The following is a 17431-nucleotide window of genomic DNA, read 5'->3' as shown; positions in this document are numbered from 1 at the left end:
TCTGCAGGAGGGTGTCACTGAGCAATGGCTGAATGTCGGCTGCACCTAGGAATGCCCACTGGACCCTGCTGTTGCCGATGCCCCAAGACTGCAGCCAGGTGCCAGCCCATCCCAGAAAAAGTACGCGAGATAGTGTAGCAGCAGCATTTCAGGGATTATGGAAAATCACAACACACATCTGGTACCAGGCTTCACCCTTAATGACCTTGTTCCAGCACCAGTGAATGTGGCCATTTTCTGGGGTCTGCTGGGACCAGGTGGCTTCAACAGCCTCTACCAAATGTCCTTCCAGCAGTGGAACTGGTTTTCCCTGTGTGGCTCGAGAACCTCCTGGTCCCCACTCTGTTCCTGGGGATTCCCCTGTTCCACCAGAGCACTGCCAGCTATCGAGCTGCGGAGTTGCAGCTTTTGTGCTCTCCTTGTTTACAGTCTTAATGGAATTTAAACTCTCTCCTTTCTCCTTTCTCCCTTTTTAGTTTAGTCCTTGCAGCTATTTCCAAGTTTCCACTTTCTCTCCAGCTGCTTTTGGGGAGGGGTGCTTTTCCCGTATTCTCCCCACCTCTCCAGTCTCAGTCCTCTCTCCACTCACAAAAGCAGTTCCCTACCTTTCACGGCTTCTTGCTCCCCAAGTTCAGCTCTCTATGCTGTGTACCTGCTGTATTCTGTGGTTCAGGTTGTGCAGATTGTTGTGTTAATCTTCCAATAAGTTTTCTAGGTGTGTAGGATGGTTTAGTGTTGGTCTGGCTGTATTTCATGGATGTAAGTTACACAAAAAGCTTCCCTGCTGTTCTGCCATCTTTGCTCCTCTCTTTCTTTCTTTTTTAAAAATCAGGCTTATAGTTTCTGTTCATTTGTTTGTTTTTCGTTTCCTTTTCATGTTTTTTTCAGATCAACTTTTTTTTTGGATCAGGCTTTTTTTTTTTAAATCAGGCATATTCTAACAAATCAAAACACACCTAGTTAAAGATCTAAATACTCCCACTGCAAGCAAAAAGGAACTCTGCAGAGGATCACCTGTGGGACAAAGCAGCCAAATTACAACAGCAGAGTGCACAGCATATACTGGAAACCCTTCCTTGATGCACCACGCCCTGGACAGTATATGACCCCTTCCTAATATAGCATTACTCTCAGGAGCAGGAAACATAACAAGTTGTCATAACACACAAAAGACAGAAACCTAGACAAAATGACAAGATGGAGGAATTTTTCCCAAAGGAAAGACCAAGAAGAAACCACAGCCAGATATCTGATCAAAACAGATACAAGCAGTATGTCCAAACAAGAATTTAGAACAACAGTCACGAGGATTAACTAGCTGACCTTGAAAAAAGAATAGAAGACACCAGAGCAACCCTTGATGCAGAGATTAAAGACCTAAAAACTAGTCAGGCTGAAATAAAAATGTTGTAACTGAGATGCAAAACTGACTGGTTGTAATCATGAGAATGGAAGATGCAGAGGAACAAATAGGTGATAAAGAAGATAAAATTATGGAAAATAGTGAGGCTGAAAAGAAGAAGGAAATGAAATTATTAGATCATGAATATAGAATTAGGGAAATCAGAGATTCTGTAAAGTGCAATAATATGTATATCATATGTGTTCAAGAGGAAGGGCAGCAAAAAGTGGCAGAAGGTTTATTTGAATAAATTCTAGCTGATAACTTTCTTAATCTAGGGAAGGAAACAGGAATTCAAGTCCAAGAGGCACAGAGAGCTCCCCTAAAAATCAACAAAAACAGGTCAACACCAAGACATATCATGTGCAAGACAAGTTTGCCTAGGGAAACTTCCAAAAGACAAAGAGAGACTCTGAAAGCAGCTGAGGACAAAAGATCCTTAACTTACAAGGGTAGACACATAAAGTTAGCAGCACACCTGTTCATAGAAATTGGGCAGGCCGGAAGGTAGTGGCATGATATATTCAACATGCTAAATGGGAAGAATATGCAGCCAAGAATTCTTTATCCAGCAAAACTGTCATTTAGAATAGAAAGAGAGAAAAAGAGTTTCCAAGACAAGCAAAAGCTAAGTAGTTCATGACCATAAACAAGCTCTGCAAGAATTATTAAAGGGGACCATTTGAGTGGGAAAGAGACAAAAGAACAAAGACTAGAAAACAACAGAGACAGTCTACTGGAATAGTGACTTTACAGGTAATACAATGGCACTAAATTAATATCTATCACAATTACTCTGAATGCAAATGGACTAAATACTCCAGTCAAAAGACATAGAGTATCAAATTGGATTAAAAAAACAAAAACCATTGATATGCTGCTTATAAGAGACTCATTTTACACCCAAAGACACCTCCAAATTGAAAGTGATGGAGTGGAGAACAAATTATCATGCCAATGGACATCAAAAGAAAGCCAGAGTAGCCATATTTAGACAAACTAGATTTTAAACCAATGACTGTGGTATAAGATGAAGAAGGGCACTATATCATAATAAAGGAGTCTATCCAACAAGAAGATCTAACAGTTATAAATATGGCCCCAACTTGAAAGCACCCAAATATATAAATCAATTAATAAGAAGCATAAAGAAATTCATTGATACAATAATAGTAGGGGACTTTAACATCCCACTTACAACAATGGACAGATCATCTAAGCAGGAAATCAGCAAAGAAACAATGGCTTTGAATGACACACCACATCAGATGGACTTGACAATTATATTCAGAATATTTCATCCTAAAGCAGCAGAATACACATTCTTTTCATGTGCATATGGAACATTCTCCAGAATAGATCACATAGTGGGTCACAAATCAGGCCTAAGCCATACAAAAAGATTGAGATTATACAATGTATATTTTCAGACCATAAAGCTATGAAACTTGAAGTCAACCACAAGAAATAATTTGGAAGGCCTTCCAATCATAGAGGTTAAAGAACATCTTACTAAAGCATGAATTAGTTAACCAGAAAATTAAAGAAGAAATTAAAGCAAAAAGGAAGAAAATAAAAGTGAAAATATGGCAGCCCAAACCTTTTGGATGAAGTAAAGCTGGTCCTAAGTGGGAAGTAGATAGCAATACAGGCCTTTATCAAGAAGCAAAAAAAGTTTCAGGCAATTGGGTTAGTCATTTAAATGTCATTTAATGGGTTAGTCATTTAATTGGGTTAGTCATTTAAATTGGTCATTTAAGCATTCAGCTCTTGATTTTGGCTCAGGTTATGATCTCACGGTCATGATATTGAGCCTCATGTTGGGCTCCTCTCTGGGCATGGAGCCTACTTAAGATTCTCTCTCCCCCTGTCTCTACCCTTCCCCTGCTCATGCACACATACTCTAAAAAACAAACAAACAAACAAACAAACAAACAAAAACAAGAAAAGTCAAATACACAAACTAATCTTAAACCTAAAGGTGCTGGAAAAGGAACATCAAATAAAGCCCAAAACCAGTATCCCAAATGAAATAACAGGACAGAATCATAGCAAGAGACCTAAGTGAAATAGACATAATATGCCTGATAGAGAATTTAAATAATGATCATAAAGATACTCACTGGAGTTGAGAGATGAGTGGAAGACTTCTCTGAAACCTTTATCAAAGAGATAGAAAACATAAAAAAGAACTGATCAGGGATGATGAACTCAATAAGTGAAATTAAAAATATAATAAATAGAATAAATAGTAGACCAGAGGAAGTAGAAGAACTGATCAGCAACCTGGAGGACAGAGTAATGGAAAAGAAGCTAAGCAGGTGAGAGGAAAAAACAAACAAACAAAATGAGAATGACTTGGGGAACTCAGTGGCATCATGAAGTGTAATAACATTTGCATTATAAGGATCCCAGAAGGAGAAGAGAGAGAGAAAAAAGGCAAAAAAATTATTTGAAGAAGTAATAGTTAAAAAACTCCCCAAATTTGGCAAAAGAAATAGATACTGAGGTCCAGGAGGCACAATGATCCCCCAACAAAAACTATCCAAGGACATTACCCTAAGACCCATAGTAATTAAAATGACAATAATGATAAGGAGAGAATTTCAAAAGCATCAATAGAAAAGAAAACATATATAAGGGAAACTCTGTAATGTTCTGAGTGGATTTTTCAGCAGAAACTGCAGGCCTGAAGGGAGTGGCATGACATGTTCAAAATGCTGAAAAGAAAGAAATATACACCCAAGAATACTCTAGCCAGTAAGGCTATCATTCAGAATAGAAGAAAGATAAATAGTTTCTTAGAGAAACAAAAACTAAAGAGGCTCATGACCACTAAACCAGACATTCAGGAAATGTGAAAGGGGACTCTCTGAGTGGAAAGGAAAGACCAGAAGTAAGAGTAAGAAAAGTAGGAAGCATAAACACTGTAAAAATAAGTATAACTGTAAAAATAAGTCAAGGGACTCATAAAATAAAAAAAAAAGTAAAGCATGACACCATATACCTAAAATGTGGTGAGGAGGGGCGCCTGGGTGGCTCAGTCGGTTGAGCGTCCGGCTTCGGCTCAGGTCATGATCTCACGGTCCGTGAGTTTGAGCCCCGCGTCGGGCTCTGTGCTGACAGCTCAGAGCCTGGAGCCTGTTTCGGATTCTGTGTCTCCCTCTCTCTGACCCTCCCCCGTTCATGCTCTGTCTCTCTCTGTCTCAAAAATAAATAAACGTTAAAAAAAAATTAAAAAAAAATGTGGTGAGGAGAGTAGAGAATGGCTTCAAACTTAAGTGAGCATAGACTGCTATATGCAGAAGATGTTATATGCAAACCTAATGGTAACCATAAATCAAAAACCAATAATAGATGTGCAAAGAATTAAGAGAAAGGAATCCAAGTATATTACGAAAGAATGAGAAGAGAGCAAAAGAAAAAAGGAACAGAGAATTACATAAACAACCATAAATCAAGTTTAAAAATGGCAAAAAGTGCATACCTGTAAATAATTACTTTGAATGTAAATGGGCTAAACTTAGTTCTAACAAAAAGACATAGGGTAATGGAATGGATAAAAAACAAGATCAACCTTTATGCTGCCTACAAGAGACTTATTTCAGACCTAAAGACACATGTGGGCTGACAGTGAAGTGATGTAGAAGCAAGTATCATTCAAATGGAAGTGAAAATGCCAGGGTTGCAATACTTCAATAGGACAAAATAGATTTTAATCAAAGATTATAACAAGAGACAAAGGACACTATAATCATAAAGGGGACAATCCAACAAGAAGATATAACAATTACAAATATTTATGCACCCAACATGAGAGAATCCAAATACATAAAATAGTTAATAACAACCATAATGGAAATAATCAATAGTAATATAATAATTGTAGGGAACTTTAACACCCCACTTACATCAATGGACAGATCACCTAAGCAGAAAAATCAACAAGGAAACAGTGGCTTTGGATGACACACTGGGCCAGATGGATTTAAACAGTAGAATTAGAATTCTAAAACAGTAGAATATACATTCTTTTCAAGTGCACATGGAACATTCTTTGGAATAGATCAATATTAGACCACAAAACAAGCCCCAGAAATGTACAAAGATTGAAGTCCTACTACACATCTTTTCTGACCACAATGCTGGGACTCTAGAAATGGACCACAAGAAAAAATCTGGAAAGAGCACAAATACATGAAGGTTAAGTAACATTCTACTGAACAGCAAAGGAGTCAATTAAGAAATGAAAGAGGAAATAAAAAAAATACATCGAGAAAAAATGAAAACACGATGGCCCAAAATGTTTGGGATGCAGCAAAAACACTTCTAAAAGGGAAATTTACTGCAATAAACTTTCTTACTTACTTCAAGAAGCAAGAAAAATCCCAAATAAAAAACTTAACCCTACATCTAAACGAACTAGAAAAAGAACAACAAACACAACCTAAAACCAGTAGAAGAAAGGAAATAAGAAAGATTAGAGCAGAAATAAATGATATAGAAACTATAAAACCAATAGAATAGATGAATGAAACCAGGAGCAGATTATTTGAAAACATCAAGAAAATCAATAAACCTTTAGCCAGACCCATCAGAGAGAGACAGAGAGAGAGACAGAGAGAGATTCAAATAGATAAAATCTGAAATGAAAGGGGAGAAATAACAACCAACACCCCAGAGATACAAAAGATTGTAAGAGAATATTGTGAAAATTATATGGTAACAAACTAGACAATCTAGAAGAAATGGATAAATTCCTGGAAACATATAACCTCTCAAAACTAAAACAGGAAGAAATAGAAAAAATTTGAGCAGACCAATTACTTACCAGCAATGAAATTGAATCAGTAATCAAAAAACTCTCAGCAAATGAAAGTCCAGGGCCAGAGAACTTCACAGGTGAATTCTACTAAATACTTAAAGAAGTACTAATACCTATTCTCCTCAATCTATTCTAAAAAATAGAAGAGGAAGGAAAACTTCGTAACTCATTGTATGAAGCCAGCCTTACCTTGATACCGAAACCAGGTTAAGACACTATAGAAAAAGAGAACTACAGACTATTATCATTGTTGAATATAGATGCAAAAATCCTCAACAAAATATTAGCAAACTGAGTCTAACAATACATTAAAAAATGATTCACCACAATCAAGTAGGATTTATTTGTGGGCTACAGGGGTTGTTCAGTATTTGCATGTTAATGAATGTGATGCATCACATCAATAAAACAAGTGATAAAAATCTTATGATCATTTCTATAGATGCAGAAAAAGTGTTTGACAAAGTACAACATCCATTCATTATAAGAAGCCTCAACAAAGTAGGATTAGAGGGAACATACCTCAATATAATAAAGACCTTATATGAAAGACCCACAGCTAACATCATACACAATAGTGAAAAACTAGAGCTTTTCCTCTGTAGTCAGGAAGAAGACAAGGATGTCCACTGTCACCACTATTATTTAACATAATGCTGGAGTCCTAGTCATACCATTCAGACAAGAGGAAGGAATAAAAGGCATACAGATTGGTAGAGAAGAAGCAAAACTTTCACAATTTGCAGATGATATGAACTAATAAATTCAGTAGGTTTCAGGATACAAAATTAAAGTACAGAAATCTGTTGTACCTTTTTATACTAATAACAAAGCAACAGAAAGGGTCATTAAGAAGGCAATCCTCTTGGGGCGCCTGGGTGGCATAGTTGGTTCAGCATCTGACTTCGGCTCAGGTCATGATCTCACAGTTTATGAGTTTGAGCCCCACATTGGGCTCTGCACTGATAGTGCAGGGCCTGGAGCCGGCTTCTCATTCTGTGTCTTTCTCTCTGCCCCTCCCCTACTTGTGCATTCTCTCTCTCTCTCTCTCTCAAAAATAATTAAATATAAAAAATATTAAAAAAAAGAAAGCAATCCTCTTCACAGTTGCACCAAAGATTATAATATATCTGAGAATAAACTTAACCAAAGAGATGAAAGACCTATACTCTGAAAACTATAAAACATGGATGCATGATATTGACGTTGACAGAAACAAGTGGAAAATATTCCAATCCGTGCTCATGGTTTGGAAAAACAAATATTGTTAAAATGTCTGTACTACCCAAAGCAATCTACACTTAATGAAATCCCTATCAAAACACCAACTGTATTTTTCACAGAGCTAGAATTAACAATCCTAAAATTTGTAGGGAACCACAAAAAACCTTGAATAGCCAAAGCAACCTTGAAAAAGAAAAGCAAAGCTGGAAGCATCATGAGTCTGGACTTCAAGTTATATTACAAATCTGTAGTGCTCAAAACAATATGGTACTGGCACAAAAATAGACACATAGATCAATAGAATAGAAAACTCAGAAATGAATCCACAACTATATGGTCAATTAATCTTTGACAAAGTGGGAAAGAGTATCCAATGGGTAAATGAATGTCTCTTTAACAAATGGTGCTGGGAAACTAAACAGCAACATGCAAAAGAATGTAAATGGATGACTTTCTTACATCATACACAAAAATAAACTCAAAATGGATTAAAGACCTATACGTGAGACCTGAAACCATAAAGATCCCAGAACATAGGCAGTAACTTCTTTGACATTGGCCATAGCAACTTCTTTATAATTGTCTCCTGAGGCAAGGGAAACAAAAGCAAAAATAAACTGTTAGGACTTCAAAATAAAAAGCTTCTGCACAGTGTAGGAAGAAAAACTAAAAGGCAACATATGGAACAGGAGAAGATACTTACAAATGATATCTCTGAGAAAGGATTAGTATCCAAAATGTATAAAGAACTTCTAAAACTCAATACCCCAAAAATAAATGATCCAATTAAAAAATGGACAGAAGTCATGAATAGACATTTTTCCAAAGAAGATAGATGACTAACAAACACATGAAAAGATGGTCAACGTCACTCATGATCAGGGAAATACTAATCAAAACTATAGTGAGTTATGACCTTCCACCTGTCACAATGGCTAAAATCAACAACACAAAAATCAATAGTGTTGGGGAGACCGTGGGGAAAAGGGAACCTCCTGCACTGTTGGTTTGAATGCAAACTGGTACAGCCACTCTAGAAAATAGTATGGATGCTCTTCAAAAAGTTAAAAAAAATAGAACTACAATCCAGCATTTGCACTAGCAGGTATTTACCCCCAAATACAAAAACACTAATTCAAAAGGGTACATGCATCCCAAAGTTTATAGCAGCATTATCTACAATAGTCAAATTATGGAAACAGCCCCCATGTCCACTGGCTGATGAATGGTAAAGAAGGGGTGCATATATACAGCGGAATATTACTCAGACATCTAAAAAAGAATGAAATTTTTGTCATTTGCAATGACATGGATGGAGCTATACAGTATTATGCTACATGGAACAAGTCAGAGAAAGACAAATATCGTGTGATTTCACTCTTATGTGGAATTTAAGAAACAAAACAAATGAGCACAGGGAAAGAAAAAAAAGAGAGGCAAACCAAGACATGGAATCTTAGTTATAGAGAACAAACTGATGGTTACCAGAAAGGAGGTGAATTAGGTCATGGGTTAAATAGGTGATGGGGAGTAAGGAGTGCACTTGTGATGAGCACTGGGTATTGTATGGAATTGTTGGATAACTATATTGTACACTTGAAACTAATATTACACTCTATGTTAACTAACTGGAATTCAAATAAAAACTTAGAAAAAATAACCCAATCAAACAAAGGAAAAAAGACAAACCAAAAGTGGACTCTTATCTATAAAGAATAAACTGATGGTTACTAAAGGGGGGGAGGGAATGGGTGAAATAGGTGAGAGGGATTAAGAGTACACGTATGTGCACTGATGAGCAGTGAGTAGGGTATAGAATTGTTGAATCACTATATTGTCTTCCTGAAATTAATATAATAGTGTATGTTAACTATACTGGAATTAAGTTAAAAAAATAAAATAAAATTAGTAAGTGAGTCTTTTTCATGTAAGGTTGGGATGCTTTTCAAGAGCAGCTTCTGTGCTGGGCTCTTGGTGGATGAATCTGCATGCAGCTTTTTAAGAGCCATTTCTCAGTTTGCCAGTGGCCCTGTGGATCTTGTGAGCATGAGGCTTATTGGTCTTCAAAGCCACTTGTTTTAGGTGTTGGTCTTAAATATTGGCATGTCTAAAGTGGCATACAAATCCTATAATACTCAGGGATAGCTGTGGGTTTTGAGTTTCCTCCCAAATGTTGGTTGCCGTGATGGGGATAGGGTTTATGGTGAGTTTGTGCCTTAGCTTTTCCGACCTGTTTTGATGTGGTTTACATTTCATTTGCTTGATGTGAAGCAGTTGCTCTGCCAGTTTTTAGTTTTTTTCAGAGGAAATTGTTACATATATAGCTGTAGCTTCAGTGTGTCTGTGGGAGGATGTGAATTCAGGATCTTCCTACATTGCCATCTTGAACCAAAATCTGAACAGAAAAGAATTTGATGAGAAAACACTGTGGGAGTGTTTAGAGTGCTTACTTTAATGGCAGATTTTGGGCTTAGAGATAATGTTTGCATCTTCTCATTTTTGTCTTGTCTGTCTTGTGATATTTGATAAGGTTGTCAAATAGGACAGAATTTGCATTTATTTCTCAGTTCAGAGACCATCTTGATATTCTCTTTCGGCAGTTTTAAAGCATTCCTAGGCGTGTTCATGGGTCAGATTTATTCATTGGGCTTTTTCTTTTTATGTTTGAATTTTGTTTATAGTAAGGTAAAAATATTAACAGGATAAATTTAATGTCCAACAAATTATTTGGGACTTCTTTGCTTGTTTTAAATTTCCACTCAAAAGTTGAACAGGTAAAATCTAGGAATGTTAAAATCTCTTCAATTAGTTGTGCTTCCTTTCCCAACTTATCTTCAAGTGAGAGATCATTTATTTTGAGACATAGTCAACGTAATGAAATTGCAACACATTGAGAAAATCTCAAGAGGTCTATTTCAGTGATCAAGCATAGTGACCTGTTGGAATGAAAAATCCTCAAATAAGGTCAACATCTGATTTTTTTAAGTAAAATGTAAGCCTCACTTTAATCATTGTCTTATTTTTAATATCTTTTTAAAAAAATTTTTTTTTCAACGTTTATTTATTTTTTTTTGGGACATAGAGAGACAGAGCATGAACGGGGGAGGGGCAGAGAGAGAGGGAGACACAGAATCAGAAACAGGCTCCAGGCTCTGAGCCATCAGCCCAGAGCCTGACGCGGGGCTCGAACTCCCGGACCGCGAGATCGTGACCTGGCTGAAGTCGGACGCTTAACCGACTGCGCCACCCAGGCGCCCCATTTTTAATATCTTTTTATGTCAGCTTTATCTGCAAACCAAATTATTGCTTTTACTCTTTAGCATCTTTAAATATAAATAGAGAGAGACGGGGTGTGCTTACTAGGGATCTAACCTAAAGTACACAATAGATATTGTATGACCTCTCCTTGACAATTATTTGTTGTTGTATGGGAAAAATCTACTTAAATAAATGAATCATCATAGTTTGAGTGCTTTGAGCTATTTAGTATCAATAAATGGAGAGTGTAAGTCTTGATAATGAAAGGTCAAACTTAAAAATCTCCATTTCACACAAACTCTGGTCTTTCAGAAAAACATTTTGTGGTGATGTGTGATTGCTGGATTTTCTCCCTTTTTTCTTTGGCCATGAACATACTGCTTGATTTTCATGTTTTTTTTTTTTATTTTTTATTTTGAAGACTTACAAATGTGTTTACCCTAAAGTTCCTACTTGTAGCTATATAAAGTTCACAGAAATAAATGTGAAGAAGAAATATTTGAGAAGTAGAGCTAATATTTTTTTAGGGAAAATAAAGTGCTTAGAATTAAACAGAATAGTAAAACAGTTTATATTAATTATAAGTGAAATTACTTAAGTTGTTTAGAATGTTAGATCTAGTATTTTGACTTGAACATAGCAAGAAGGGACCAAGAAAAGGGCAAGGCACAGGAATGATCGTGCAACATGAGAGAGAGTTAATATAAAGGTCATTAAAATTACATCAAAATTATGTTTGCTATAAAATGAGGAAAAGGAGCAGACTTTGGCTATGTTTAAACTGATGGGTAGAGTTTGTTCCCATTTAAGGTTCTGAGAACTCTCCTGCCATTTGGAACTCAATTCAGATCTCTTCATGTCTTCTACCCAGCCTGATCCCTCAATTAATATAAAGATTTTTTTTCCTGTTTTACAACATGTTGCTTTTATCCCTTTGTTTTTGTACTCTCTTTACTGCATTGCCTTGTGTTGGAGTTAATGGTATAGTAGAATAAGCACAAATATTGTCGTAAAAACCCAGTTTATATTTTCTGAGTAACAGTTTACTCACTTGTAGAATGGGGAGAGAAATAGGAAATCCTGTGAGGATTCAGCTGGGAGACTTCAAGTACCTGGCACTGAGCGGGCCCACAGTAAATGTCAGTGCCTTTCCCACTTCTGAGTTTCATGTCTAGTTTCCTTGGTAGTCTGTAAGTTCCTTTAGGGCAGGAAATGTGTTTTATATTCATAGTACCTTGTGCATAGTAGGTTCTAAAAGATTATTTGTTGAATATAATTTACTGTAGAGCTGTGGAAGCTTAGCACTGTTATTTCTCATTTCTTTTTCCTCTGTCACCTTGGATTGAGATAAACATGTTGCTTTCGTGAAATTGAGGATTTAATTCAGTAGAATGCCGTTATAATATGACTTACTCCATAGAGTTTGAATAGTAAGGGTCAAGTAATTTCCCTGGAAACTTAATAATACTCTATAAAATCTTACTAGCCTGTCTCACAGCATCATAGTCACAGTGGAATTCTGGTGTGTTTAAGATGGTGAAGTCTCTATCTGTAGGAGTCTATCTAAAGGCACACAGTGAGAATATGGGAAATGAATGGCATGAAGAGAGAGCAAATGTAAATGTCATTGTAAGTGACATTACTTGACATTTTAAATCACTAATCTTCCAAAGTATGTTCTAATTTACTAAAATAAATCAAGAATTGAATTTCTTGTGAGCTCCCTTTGCTTAATTAATTATTAGCAGCAGAACAATATTCTATGATCCACTGCAATTTGTCTCCTTTGTGTTTATCTAGTATCTGACTCAAAAATGAACAGAAGTGTTCTGATTCAGCAGAACTGATTTTATAACTCATCTGCATTATAGAGCAGAAATGAATAAATGTTTGCTGAACATGCTACATATGCTTCCATTGCCAAAATGTTAGTTTTCTTTCCTTCTCAAAATATAAGATCTGAGAGATCTTCCTGGTTGAAGTTTGTAGGGTACTTATTTTGCATAGATATGTCTGTAGAGGCAAGTAGCTACCTTTACATGAATTTGTTTCCATGATTGGAATGTGAGAGCCCTTTTAATACTTCCTCATTATGATTTAAAATCATATATTCATTGCAGTTTTTTTTTAGAAGTAGTGGTGTATGCTAAAACAGGTTTCCTTTTTTTTTTTCAAGTAGGCTTCATGCCCAGCGCAGAGTCCAATGTGGGGCTTGAACTCATGACCCCGAAATCAAGACCTGAGCTGAGATCAAGAGTCAGTCACTTAACTGACTGAGCCACCCAGGCACCCATTTTTTGAAAATGCAGTATGCTCTTTTGTTGGAATGAAGACTAAACACGCTTCCCATTCATGCAATAATGTTTGTTGTTCTTATGATACAGCTTCTAATCCTTTATAATCAGTCTTTCTTAAATTTCATTGAAAGGCAATTAGTATTTGTTATCTTTCTATTATGAATGAGGGAAACTGAGGCTCAGTGTTGACTCTTTCCCTGTTATAGCTAGTTAGGCATTCGAGGAAAATGTGCTGCTATCCTAATGATTTACTTTTGTTTTCAATTTCAGTTTCAAAGAACATTTGAGTCTCTTAAAAACGTTTCCAATAAATCTGACCTCCAGAAAACCTACCAGAAGCTTGGGAAGGAGCTGGAAAATCTGGATTATTTAGCCTTCAAACGTCAGCAGGTAGGAGTCAGAACTTTCCTTGGTGGAGGAGATGAACACTTTAGCTTCCTACCATCCTGCCTGTCAGTTTTAAGTGGATCTGGGGAAACTTACCTTCTAATGTTTAGGGCAGAAATAGGTTGTGCTGTGCTGTGCTGACCTGCCGTGTTCATACAGATTCGTTGTGGTCCTTGCTTTAAGATGTGCAGTTTGGGGGGTTCCACATGTGTCCATATACCTCTCTTAAAGAAAACTCCTGCTGGTTTGTGAAGATATAGCTACCCTTTGATTCAGGATGCCTCAGTGGCATATAGGAAACCTCTGTGATGGCTTGGCCACATGGCTTTTATATTTGACAGGGGTATACTTGAGGAGAAAAATCACCTGATGACCAGGAAAAGGATATAGATGTACATACAAAATTAAGGGAAAGGATCATGAATATGTCAACGTATGAATCAACCTTTAGTTTTCTTGTTTGATCTCTGAAGATTAGTGAAATTTTGCTGTGTAAATTTGAACAGGAAAATATACTTTACAAATGCAAGTCTTTCAGGCTCCTTTTAAACTCCAAATAAATACAGAGCCAAAATAGACTTTTATAAGATTGCTTTTAGAATTAGTACTAAAAAAATGTATTAATTATCATTAAGTTCTGTGTGTTTGCAAGATACTACCGCAGTAATTAGCTAGCTAATTTTCCCAAACTGATCTTCACCAGTTTCTTCCCAGCCACTAGGTGTCAGAGTTGTCAAGCTTTTACTTTGATTGTTTATTCCAATCAGAGCAGCCAGATAGACGTTTAAATTAGGTTGCATGAAATTCGGCAATGTGCTCAGTGATGGATAGCGTCTAGAAAAATGACTAAGTGGCTGACTCGTATGGGCAGGCACCGAGTCCATTACTTAAGAGTCTTTCCTGTTAGTGTGGCAAAAGGTGCAACTCTCTTGCCATTGCCCAATTCACAAATTTTGGATCTTTTGGATGGAGTTTTCAAAGGTGGGTATTTATTTATTTATTATTTTTTATATTTATTTATTATTTTTTATATTTATTTATTAATATGAAATTTATTGTCAAATTGGTTTCCATACAACACCCAGTGCTCATCCCAACAGGTGCCCTCCTCAATAACCATCACCTACCCTCCCCTCCCTCCCATCCTCACCAACCCTCAGTTTATTCTCAGTTTTTAAGAGTCTCTTATGGTTTCACTCCCTCCCTCTCTTTTTTTTTTCCCTTCCCCTCCCCCATGGTCTTCTGTTAAGTTTCTCAGGATCCACATAAAATGAAAACATATGGTATCCATCTTTCTCTGTATGACTTATTAGTTACACCTTATGGAAGTCACCACAGTATGGTCTAGAAATATTGACTTGAAAAGAGAATTGTGTTCTGGGTTTGCTCTATCACTGACATTGCATGGGCATTTAGCCTTCCCATTGCCCTGTATTCCTGAGAAGGTGTATTTGTTTTGTAGAATGTTCTGGGGTAAATGGAGTATCTCTGCATATATTTAATTTGTATGAAAAGGACACAATATCCATTGAAGTTTTATTTACTTATTTTAAAATTAGTGAGGGCTTACATATTAGCACATGTACAGAAGCAGTCACAGTTACAGAGAACTACTACAGGAATCTCCCATATGATGCTACTTAAAATTCACATCATAAGTCACTGCTCTGGCCTATGCATTTTTTAGTACAGTTTTGTTTTCCAAGAGCCATATTTTACCACTGAGGGATATTTGAGTTGGCAGGCAGTAGTCACTACCCTCTTCTCTTATTCTTTCTTATTAGCACATTTTCATTGATTAGATTCTTGCATTAGCTAATTGTGAATTTGGAAAAATGCTAATGCTTCAAGGGCAGGAGGGCAGAACTCTGACAGGATGGCCTTGAGGACAGATAAGTAAATTGCATGTGTGTATGAGTAACATATGGGCACATGGGGTGTAAATATATGTGTGTGTGTGTGTATATATATATATATATATATATATATATATATATACACACACACACACATACACACACACATCATATATACTATTAAATGGCAATTATGTATCACACATGGTGATTAATACCTATATAGATTAGATACTGAAATGTTGATAACAATATAATGGGGATGGTTTTATGAGCACCATTTTAAAGCAAGAAAATTGTTAAGAGAGTTAAGTAACTTGCCTGAGGTCACTGGGCTAATAAGACATAAAGCTGGGCTTCAAGTCTAAATCTGTAGGACTCCACACCTGGGTGGAGTCTTATTCCCAGTATCCCTGCAGGGAGCCAGGCTGGGGTAGGAAAGTGAGGAGGTCTAGATATGCAATATGAAGATAATTTTAGGGATGCCAGACCCAGGGCATAAAGAGACCTTTGGAGTGGAGTACCTTACCTGGTGGGAGGCAAAACAGGCAAAACACTTCTCTCTCTGCCTCTCTTTCTCTCATGCAAATTGTTCAATATATACAAAAACACAAAAGGATTTTTGGAAGAATATCTTTAGACAGCTAAGAAAATGCATCAAACTTTATCTTCACAATCTTCTGAGTGTTATGTCTAGTAACCATGGTTCTAGTGAAATTTATTCACACAAGGCAGTGTTTTAAACTCAAAGGGACAAAATTTAACTGCATACACATCAGACTGTCAATCCTTTTGTATTATTCAACTCCACCTCTCCCTATCAGTGATCATTTTTTTTCTACCCAGAAAAGATGGGAGGAGAATTGGAGGGAAGGAGAAAGAGGATGATAGAGTAGAAAGAAAGTCAGGAACCAAAGAGTGATGGAAAAAGAGGGAAGGGGACTTGTAGGGATATGATAAGAGGGCTCAAGTGAGGGAAATTAAACTGTACTTGGTTTTACACTGTGTCCCTAGAACTCTTGATTTAATTGATCACCCAACCCCCCACCCCCCAGCCTGTCTCTGTGAAGGGATATTAAGAATAAGACCTGGGAAGATATTATCATAAATGAAAACATTGATTCTTTGAAGAATTTAAAAAATCTTAAAATAGAAAAAAGGGAGAGAAAAAGACAGGAATACAAGAAGACGTAGCAAATGAAGGAGATGGCAGAGAATAGTGAAGACAGATTTTGTTTACTTCTCATTTTGCTTCCAAATGTAACAGAGCTTTCTAGAAATTTGTTGTATTAACCAAGTTCTGTACCAAAGTCACAGATGAATTGTGAATTAGGACGGGCAGGGTTGGAAGAGTCAGAACATCAACTCTTCTCTGACTTGACAGGATTTGCCTTTTATCTCCAATCCTGCACCTTAAAAGGCCTCCAAACCTATTAAACCCATACAAGTAAGTTTCTCCTACTGGAAAAGATTCAGGTCTCTGTAAAATTGCAATTCAGCAAGAAAGATTCTGCCTTATAAGGCAGGATTCTTTTTACCAGAGAATTAGTCATGCTTTGTTCCCTGGTCTAACCATATTTATCATTCCTTTTTGTGACAGCACGTAAGCTCCATAAGGACAGAGCCTCGTCTGTCACCTTCAATGCTGTATTCTCTACAGTGCTCACAACAGTATCTGACCCATGGCAAATGCTCAGTAAATACTTGTTGGTGCTGTTGTTATTTTAAACAAGGAAGCATGCCCAAAGTTTTGGCCTCAGAATCCAGGCAATTAAAATTGATGTGTCTTACTCTACTTTTAAAATTCAGAAAGGCATTTACCCTTTGGCTTCCTGGATGTGGAAGATTGACAGATTGCCCCTTGCCTTATTTATTTAGTTTTTCTCCTAACATATTTCATTTTCCGTCCACTTCTTTAAACAGGCACAAAATGTTAATATTACCTTAATTATGAATTATGGATGACCAGTGAATTGATTACAAATATTTTCTTGGACTCATTCATTAGATTTTATTTCTTGTCCCTTTCTATGACATTTTAACATCATTTTGAGAGATTTCTTTCCCTGGGCCAGAGGGATCCCTGGAGTACTTTGCTCTCATCTTTTACCTTTATTTTTTGGAGTTACTGTACCTTCTCTCCTCTAGGTGTGATCTTAGCTATTTCCTTTCCTTTTCCTTT

The 17431-nt window shown here is 36.6% G+C and overlaps 1 protein-coding gene across 4 annotated transcripts in view; it reads left to right on the top strand.

Annotated features, from left to right (window-relative positions):
• CTNNA3 (catenin alpha 3) overlaps positions 1 to 17431 on the top strand; it is a 1783011-nt gene that overhangs the window by 222966 nt on the left and 1542614 nt on the right. For all 4 annotated transcript variants that reach the window (XM_045040980.1, XM_023240490.2, XM_045040981.1 and 1 more), the window contains one exon: positions 13277 to 13396. In XM_045040980.1, the coding sequence (XP_044896915.1) occupies positions 13277 to 13396 (120 nt within the window). The remainder of the gene's footprint in view (positions 1 to 13276; positions 13397 to 17431) is intronic.

The sequence above is a fragment of the Felis catus genome, chromosome D2, assembly GCF_018350175.1.
Source record: "Felis catus isolate Fca126 chromosome D2, F.catus_Fca126_mat1.0, whole genome shotgun sequence".
NCBI lineage: Eukaryota > Metazoa > Chordata > Mammalia > Carnivora > Felidae > Felis > Felis catus.
This window is presented reverse-complemented; position numbering and strand designations above follow the sequence as displayed.